Raw genomic sequence first — 9812 nt, 5'->3', positions numbered from 1 at the left:
GAGGCTGTTTAACAAAAATATCAGATCTCAGTTTGATGATAAAACATGGCTGTGTGCCTCTTCTCGCTGTCACAATATTCTCTGATCTCAAAGTTATGCACACACTAATCTAGAAAACCAATAAGATACAGTATACCAGTGGCATCTGTTTGCATGGTCCAGATTTATACACTGTATGGGTAATAAATGACCTTGGATTGCTGACAACGTCTTAGGGTGACAGATATTATATTTCAGCTTGTAACAGGAAGCTGTGATATGCTCACAAATCATATTGATTTGACAGGGCTCATTCCTTCCCACACAGGACATCAGCGCCTGTTTATAGGTAACAACAATACTGGTGAAGATTCAAAAAGACATCTAAACAAACTAAACCAATACACATATGCTCTACCAAAACAGTGTCATAATTTTAGTTTATTTGGGCGAATATGTCAGTGTTTGGAGCATAATGAACATACAGCAGAGAAGTGTGCTTACCTGAAGTAATGTTTGTGGTTGCTTCTATAGACATTTTGGTACTTTTTCCACATTAGACTGCAATGCTGCTAGCAGCAGTGGATAAAGCTGACTACTGTTTGTTAGTTTGTCTACAAGGCTGCTCTAAAGCTGTCAAGCCTGCGGGAGATGAGTGTTTGATATGAAAAAGCATAGGTTGTCTGTGGGGCACTCCTTTCAGGGTGACAGTTAGGTTGTCAGCTTTTTTCGTGGTATTGTTTATTAAATTTCTTTATTTTTTCAAAAGTAACACTAAACATTTTGTTGTTTTGGCAAGGAACCCTGACTGTGAACATAGTTTTTGTTTGTTTACAAGAAAACTCCACAGGGCACATTTTAAGAACCTCAATTGTGCTGAATGGAAGAACTCTAATTAATCATGAAAGTCAGCTTTGGGGAAATTGTATGCTTAAGTCTTGCTCCTCTACACACTGCGTAGTTTGACATAGCCCTGGTTGCTCTACCTTCTTCTCTTTACTACAAAACATTTAAATCCACACTAATTAATCTTTTACCAGGCGAGCTAGTGTTTGAAGTCTGGATAACTGATTTTTATCTGTACAAACTCTGACTTCTGTAACACTTCTCTGTACCCAGATTATACACCTGCTTACACTGTCTGATCCCATCTGGATCAGATTACTGCACCCTCCGTCCACTCTGCTTTTGACATGTCTATGACCTTAAACACAACAGCACTGATTTGAAATGAGGTTTAGTGGAAATTGGTATTAAACCAAGGCAGCCAGGTGGAATAATTTGTACAGTATAAAACTGTTGTGTGTATCAAAATATGAAGTTTATTATGAGTGCTAAAATAAGTATTCCGTCCATGATTAAAAAGAGGAGAAAAAAACACCCAAAACAACAGAGCTGAACAGGTGGAGGCTCTACTTTGTTCACACTCCTCTCCTGAACAAATGAGATAACGGCAACGAGACTAACAAGATTCAACGCTCACGATTTCACCTTAAAGGGCCGTTTTAAACATCCCAAAATTTGCACACGGTCCTCCAGAAGTGAGTTAAGACGGCAAAAGGAAAGGTAAGTGATTCTGTGTGAGCAAAAGAGAAAAAGAGAAAAGAGAAACTGTGGTGGAACAAGTGGTTCAGTCTTTCCAGTAAAAGTGTCAACACCACAATGTAAACAGGAAAATTATTCTTAACAGTTGTTTCAACCGCATTTCATGAATATATTTCAATATGTCGTTAGGACCTGTGTGAAATATAGTTCTGCTATCGAATATAGCTGACACGGTTAGTCAGTTTAACATTTCATAATTTCCATTTGCATAAATGGCAAACATTTTGTTTTTCCAGGTCCTCAAATGTGAATCTTTTCTGGTTTTCTCACTCCTCTGTGATAGAAAATTCTGTCATTGGGTTTTGGGCTTTTGGTCAGAGAAAAAATTACATTTGAAGATGAACTTGATTAGCATTTTCCACTATTTTCTGACAAACACAGACCAAATGATTTATCAATTAATCGAGAAAATAAACTGGTAAATTAATCAATAGGTTACATAGGTTTACATTTTTTCATGTCTATCTTAAAGCAATACTCCCACATGTGCATTGAAAACATTTTTGATCACTGTAATCATCCCTGCTGTGTGAACAAACACTCATGTCTGGCCTCATGTGAGATGACAGCAACGGTCGTTCATCTTCAGGTGTCTCCAATGCCCACAACAAGTGTTGTTACGACAGTTAGGAGCACTAACGAGCCAGTGGTATCCATCACCATGATAACGACCCCACTGGGGTTAAACACCTGGGACTTCGAGTCAGTTAGAACTGAAGAAGCCTCCTGGATGAGAGGCGAAACGTCTTAAAGTACTTTCAATCAAGTGCAACTGCCTTGGATTTAATGTTCCTTGGGTCACTGTAATTGTCCCCACTTTCCATACTGGTTCATTTACTATTCCTTCACTTCAACTCAGCAAGAAAACGCTGTCTGCGAATAGGGTTAATGATGGTGTCATGCGACGGGAGAATTGTGTCCACCGCTACAGATTTAGCAATACCGTTGCCACCAGGGGAGCTATCCCTTAGTGTCTCTGCTACATGTTCAAGGCACGGTGCGTGGCAAATCAGGGCTGGATTCTTGCGTGATCTCTGGACGCAAGAGTGTCAGTTGGTGGCGGTAATGCACCTCTAAGCTGATTTGCCAACCGCCGAAGAAGTGTGACAAGAAAACATGGAAGAGGAGGAGGAGTTGTTTTTGTTTGTATGGAAGTTCCAAATAAAAGAAGAAAATCGTCAAATGTGATGAGGTAGGGTTTTTTAAAACCATTTCTTAATTGAATTTACAGAAAAATGACTGTATCATGACATTAACCATTACTGTGATATAAAAGATTTTGGCCATGTCGCCCACACCTATCTGCGAAGTGGGAAATTTAACTTTGGAAGACATCCACCTGATTTGTCGAAGTCATTTTTACAAAGAGCTAGGACTGGATTTTGTACCCATCTCTTAGACTGGAACTGTATTTGGAAGAAATCTCTTTATTATGGAAAGTAGGGACACCAGAAGCAACCAGAAGCTGTTTCCTGCTACATAAGGGCATGTGAATATTGTTTTAAGACAGACTTGAAAAATTGTGAACTTACCCTTTAAAATGTAAATCAAACGTGCACCTACTTTATGTGCTTAGTTAGCCTTTCACATCTGATGTTAAACTTAGCCCAAGTAGAGTTCCAGTGTGTGTGTGTGTGTGTGTGTGTGTGTCTGCAGTCAGGAGATCAGGTGACAGGGAGTTCAGGAGGTTGTTGTGAGGCTCGAGGTTCCAAATAGCTCCACGCCGCCCCTATAACACAAGAGTTTCATCCCTGACTCACAAATCACTAACGACTGAGCCGAGCAGCAACCGAAGACGCCCGTCCCATCAGCATTCCACCTTTCCAATTTACTCTGTTGCTGCCTTGCTGGTTGTATTTATAGCTCTGTAACGCAGGACAGAAAAAAGGAGGGGGGATGGTGTCAAATTGATTGCATAATGCTGACGCTCGTTACCTCCAGCCGCTGCAGGTACCGGGTTTCCGACTCGTCATGCCCGCTGCTTTGCAATCTGCAGCCGCAGTGGCAGACGCAGAGCCAAGATCCCAACGGCCGTCATCACTAAAGGCGATAATTTTATGGGCCCACGCTATTAGTTATAAACACTCCAAATGATACATGTGAGACCTCCAGCACAATCAGTGCACACTGTACATTTTATACACCAGTGGCCTAGGCAGAAAATAGCTCATCCCCTGACACAGATAACAGTGAAGGAAATAAGAGTTTGAACTGGAGCCAATATAAGTTAAAGTGATGAGGAGGCTTGTTGCTTTGTGGATGACAGATAGAGGTTTTTCACGAGACATAATTAGGTAGAAGAAAACGGGTTCATTTTCATGTTCAAAACTCTCTCGGGAAGCCCAGAGAAGTGTTCCCAAGAGGTGAGTTAGAGAAGTCTCATTATAACAGCCTCTTTTATCTTTCCCTTCTTTTTTAGCTGCAAAACGAAATGTTGGCGAGGAAACGGAGAGAAAACAGTATGTTTGGCTTTAGAGATTTTTTTTTTAATAGAAGCTGGGTTTAAACTCAGGAGACAGATAAGTTTTATAGTTTTTAATATTTCAGGTGACATCTTGAGGTGGGTGAAGAAACATTCAGTGCTCCCCTTCTTGTTATAGAGGGAAGGTGTTGACGTGGGAAAGCAGACGATAGTTTTTATTTCCAGCTAAGGTACATTAGAATTGTCTTATTTTTGATGAGACATCTGATGTGTTTATTGCTGGATGCAGATGGAGATTATGACATAGCACCAAAAGACAGGAAGTGTTTTTGTGTTTAAATCCTCACAGCAAAATTTAATATTTAGACTCCTATAACTTGGATCTTGCTGTTAGTTCGTGCTCAGAGCCATAGTCTAATAACATTGGATTTCTCAGGGCCGCTTTACTGTTTAGTTATTTCAGCTGAGAGCAGATCTATAGACATTCAGACGCTGACAGTTTAAATGATCTATAGAAATTGAGACGCCTCACATCCAATAACCTCTCCCACATCTTGCTTCCATATGTCTGACACACTCAAATGATCTTTCAAGGGTAGTGATGTGAGGCTACCCTCTTTCTCCAGACCCTTATTAATGAACTTGTGTTTGAAGTTCAATAAGAGCCCAAAGTGATGTCTTTAAATGTTTTATTTTGTCTGACCAGCAGTCCAAAACCCAAACATATTCAATTTACAATGTCAAAAAGAGAAAAGCAGAGACCTTTATTGCAGACAAACACACACAAAAGAAAGAGGCAGACATAGTTTGTTGTGTTGATTTCTTTATATTGAAATTCATGAAGTATACACAATGCATCCTACACTATTACAATTTCCACACGTTGATAATGTTTTTGTTGTTGGATGATAAAGCTACGTTTTGGCATTTAATTAAACAAACAGCAGTCTGACTGAGAAGCTCGGCGCAAAATAAACATTATAAACAGAAAACATCGTTGTGGATTAAACTGTAGCACGGCAGCAGGTAGGTACAAGTAGGCAACATTAGTTATAGTTACAGAGTAGAAAATCATAAACAAAAACTCAATATCCATTTTTGAATGTTTGTTATTTTCAACCCAAAGCCTTCAGAGGAATGGCCCTTTGTTTTCTTTCGACCTCATCTGGACTTTCACTCTGACATCATCAGATTCCGGCCAATCAGATTCAACCTTCAAGTTAAATGTTATTTACAGTAACGGTTCTGTTTTATTTTTTTGCTTCAGTCTAATGTGATTAGTAAAATTGGAATAGTCTTGGGATATTGTTGAGTGCCCTTTTTTAGTCAGATAAATATGAAAACAAACACACACACACACACACACACACGCGAGCACTTTTCAAACCCCCCCCCTTCCCCTCTGGACTGGTTTAGAGACCAGTTTGACCTCTGATGACATTGTTTTGAACTACTGTGACATTGATCCACACTTAGGTGCACAGTTACACTTCCAGAAGTGTCTTTGTGTGACTTTTCTGCTGCTACATTCACAACCGTGTATGTGTATACACTGTGGCCACTTCAGTATTTTTAACATCTGCTTCCCCACCCCTTGAACATTGTATTCTTAGAGGCATGAATTCATCAAGGTGCTCCAAGCTGGTTCGATAAAGTCGATCAATTCCTGCATGGGTTTTTTTTTTTTTTGGAAGCTGCGATGTGCTTGTGCTGTGGTTATCCTGTTCCACCTCGTCCCCATAGGTGCTCTATTGAGTCGAGTGCAGGCAGCCAGAATAAACACAAGTCGCTGTCATGTTACCGGTCCGCCTTGAGATGATGAGCGCTCTGTCACACAGCCATGAAGCGACACACCTGGAGTGTAACAATGCCTTGTACACCGTGGCATTCCAGTGATATTAACAGACCCTATCCTAAGCCAAGAAAACACTCACCATTACACTGCAATACTCTACCTTTGACTCAACACAGGATAGAAGCTTTTTTTAATGTCAACTCTGATCCTACCATCAACAGCGCAAATTAAAGTCAAGCCAAGATTAAACAAGTTATGCCCTTCTGCACTCTGCTGGGACACTATGTTGCACTTATCCCTGTCCTTCCTGTTCATTTTAAAAAACATTTCTGGCCATTGTCGTCTGACCTCTCTTGCTGACAAGGCATGTTTTTTTTGCTGCTGACTGCATTGCTTCCGTTTCCCTCCGACTGTATATAAAATTAACAGTGTAATTCAGTGTTTATAGTGCTAAAAGAGATCCCAAAGGTCTGAATGAACTGCGAAAAGGCCTGCTCAACTTAGTATGAAACATGACCCTGGCAGTCAAGGTCAAAGGTCAAAGATCACATCTAGCGCCAGGGAAGGAAGAAGGCGGGTTTTTAAAGGTGTGGTCAAGTGCAGCAGGAATAACAATGTTCTGTGTGTGTTTTCCATTTTGACTTTGTAACAAGCATTGCAACACTCTGGGTTAAACAGTGTTCTAACATACATAAACATACTGTATAATACATGCGGAGGTTTGCATGGTTTGGAGCTTTCTTTGTTTCTTTGTGCTGGGACATCCAAACCAAACAAACCTCAAGCATGTTTAATGTCTGCAACTTGATAGGAGTAATGCTGCTGTTGGTCACAGCCATCACAACAGCTATTATGCTTCTGTTCTTACTGTAAATTATATATTCATATCCATTAGTTTCATCTTTATCGACCTTCAGATAAAAGGCTTTGTCAGCAAAACTTTTCTTTAGCATCACTCATACACATTTGTTGTACACATTAAAGGAAACTAGACAATCAGGAACTATTTCCTTACATGCACACACTCATAACCTTAGTGCTTTTTCTTTCCCATGGACTTCCACACACTGTCTCCTTCTTTCTTTTATACATGGATATAACATTTTCAGTCAATTATGCATTCAAAAACTTATTTTTTTTTCAGTCTCACACACACCTCACATTCAATGCAAAACAAAAAAAACATGCACACTCTCTCTCACACACACACACATATCCTCTTTACATAAGCACATTCATGTACATACATAGAAAAAGAAAGATATTGTTCAACGTAAATTAGAAAAAGCTCAGTTTTGAAAAGGCGTCTATTAGCTCTCGTACCTAAAACAAACATTTTACAGGGACTGGTTGGTTTGTGCCAGTAGTTTAGAGGGGAGCACGCAGAACAGTGAGGAAGGACGGAGTGTTTTCTTCTCTATCCCGTCCGGACAGTTAATGTTCAGATGTCCTACCTTCCTTCTGCGGGTCTTTAATATCAGCAGTACAAAGACAGAAATAAATGAAGCATTTCTCTTTTTATAGGCTTTTCTTTCTGTGACCAGTGGAAGCACATTGTTTCTCTGGGGAAAGTGGTACTGTTGTACTTCATCTTGTGGTTTTCAACCCCTTCTCATCAGCACAGTTGGCTGTAGTCATTTGGGTTGGACTGGGGGAGAAGTGGATGGTGGAGATTGGATCAGGGAGGAGGGAAGGGGGAAATACGAGGACATTTTTGATAAGAAGAACAAGAAGTAACACAGTAGGTAGTAATGGTCATCCTGGGATTTAACGGTCAATGTTCGTGTTAAAGTTATGGCCTGGTGGGTTAAGTTAGGCGTCCAGAGGTTTCAGCGTGGTGAGTTGCACTGCACTCCAGACATGGTCTGGGTAAAACTGGGTGATGGGGTTATCAGGTTAAGTGGTCTCCTTGCCCTGGGTCCCAGTAACGGTCTTGATGGAACTGAGCGTTCGGTTGAACCAGGTCTTCTTGGCAGCCTGTACCTCGTTGAGGGCCAGACCCAGGTGGTGCTCCAGGTCCTGATTTAAAGAGGAAAGAGAAGAACTATCACATTGAACTTTGATCACAAATAGTTTTTATGTACCTGTCTTCTGGTCTGGGCCCGTTTGTCTTCAGACTCACCACACTCTACCCTCTTTCTAAGAAACTAAAACTCTGATTTTTCTAAATCTCAAATATTTCCAAACTGACCGTTAGTTATAGCAACTGTGCTCACATATACATTATGTCTGAAATTCAACTGTCTCTTTTCTAATTCTATCATACCTTATTGCTGCTTCAGACACTTTTAATCACAGCAGTGTCACTAAGTAGAGCTCACCAATAATGCTCCCACGTTCATTAACCATTTCTTGTTAATAGCAAATTTTGTGCTCTGATTAGTGGAGCCTCTGCTGCCCTAGCACCTTCTTGTGGTGCTCGTCAACGGTTGATAAAGTCATCGGAGTAGAAATATAACCTCCCCCTTAACTGCTGTGCAGGGGACACACACTGTAACATAAAAGCAGGTAGCCGAGATATTAAAAAGCGGATGCCCCAAAGCATCCCCCACCTACACAACTAGAAATGATCCATTCTAAATTCACATACCAGAATTTCAGACCCCTTTTATAAAGCCTTGGATACGTCCTTAAAGTAGAAAAAAGTTGAATGTGTGACCGCAACAAAGGGCAGTGCAGCAGACTCACTGCGACTCAAGGTCTGTTTGTTTAATGGCTTTTACATTGGCTGCATGGGTCGTGACAGGAGCAGAAGTAGTATGATTCAAGTTATATTGTTCTAGTACAACTCAACAGATCAGTCATGACTCACAAGCTCTTCCAGCATCAGGGGAGTAAAACAACGTGGCAACAGTCGTGTATGTTTATCTTAAAGGAAAAATTTAGCACTTTTTATGTAGATGTCCATTAAGTATTGATGTTAAGTGCAGTCTATTGAAGCAATCAATTCCTCATGCTATATTGACCGAGAAAGTCATTTGACGTGGTTGGCGGCACTTCGGCTTGGATTTCCGGATTTCCAGATTCCACCTCTGGAATTCCAGGGTCACCTAACGCTATGTTTTGGCCAACAAAGTAATCGCTAACGTTATAGGCCAGCAGGCTGGGTTGATCATGGACTTATTCTCTTGAGGGACAGTCAAGAGAAACTGTGTGAACCTTAAGCCTCATTTGAAGGCAACTAAATAACAAGAGCAGTAGGCTGGATGCTGGAAATTGTTTTTTTCATGTTGCTTATTGTGGAACTCTATATAACTCTATGCAGCGTTAGCTCAGCTATCGTTAGCTTTATTGTCATACAGAAGCCCGTTCTGCCGGTATGTGTGTGTGTGTGTGTGTGTGTGTTGCTGCATGTAATGACATAGCTATTAGCGAAAAAGAAATGGTAAAATGCAGGAATTCATTTGCTCGACAACGCTGAGTAACTAGCACCCAGCAGCTAGCTTGCTCAGAGCTGTAGAGGCCCGCTGGATGGGCATGGGCGTCAGAAGCTTGTGCACAATGCGTCCCAGTACCTGTAAGCACTGCCTGAATGGTTCACCAAGCAAGAGAACTCCGCTTTCTCAGTCGATATAGCATGCACTGAGGAATTTATTGCTTCACTACATTTACTACTACATTTACCATCAACACTGACTGGACATCCACATCCCTTAAGCTTTCACACTTTGTGGTTTGATTTGGACTATGTGTTAATGTACCTGGATTTTGCACTCCGCCTCCACCAGCTGCAGTTTGGTCTGGGCTAGTTCCAGCTCCATCTCTCTCAGCTGGTTCTTCAAACCCTCCTTCTCCTCATCGGTCTCCTCAGACCCCCCAGCAGGCGCTGTGGTCACAGCCCGCACACGACCCTCTTTGTTGAAAAGACTACTGCACTTCTCACAGCCTTCCACTTTGGACTAGAGGAGGCACAAGAGAAAACAAGCTACTAACTGAGATCTTTACACCAGTCGCTCGTATACCTTTAAGCTTGAGGCAAAATGAAAGAAGGATTCCAGGTTAGATAAATTG

At 41.1% G+C, this 9812-nt stretch overlaps 1 protein-coding gene across 1 annotated transcript in view; it reads right to left on the bottom strand.

Moving 5' to 3' along the window:
* Nucleotides 1-4816: 4816 nt before the first annotated feature.
* Nucleotides 4817-9812, bottom strand: part of LOC123982225 (rab GTPase-activating protein 1) — a 48516-nt gene continuing 43520 nt past the window's right edge. Inside the window, exons 15-16 of the mRNA XM_046067652.1 lie at nucleotides 9503-9700; nucleotides 4817-7820 (exon numbers count right to left, since the gene is read on the bottom strand). Of these exons, the coding sequence (XP_045923608.1) occupies nucleotides 7698-7820; nucleotides 9503-9700 (321 nt within the window). The 3' untranslated portion in view covers nucleotides 4817-7697. The remainder of the gene's footprint in view (nucleotides 7821-9502; nucleotides 9701-9812) is intronic.

Source organism: Micropterus dolomieu, linkage group LG13, assembly GCF_021292245.1.
Source record: "Micropterus dolomieu isolate WLL.071019.BEF.003 ecotype Adirondacks linkage group LG13, ASM2129224v1, whole genome shotgun sequence".
NCBI classification, from domain to species: Eukaryota; Metazoa; Chordata; class Actinopteri; order Centrarchiformes; family Centrarchidae; genus Micropterus; species Micropterus dolomieu.
This window is presented reverse-complemented; position numbering and strand designations above follow the sequence as displayed.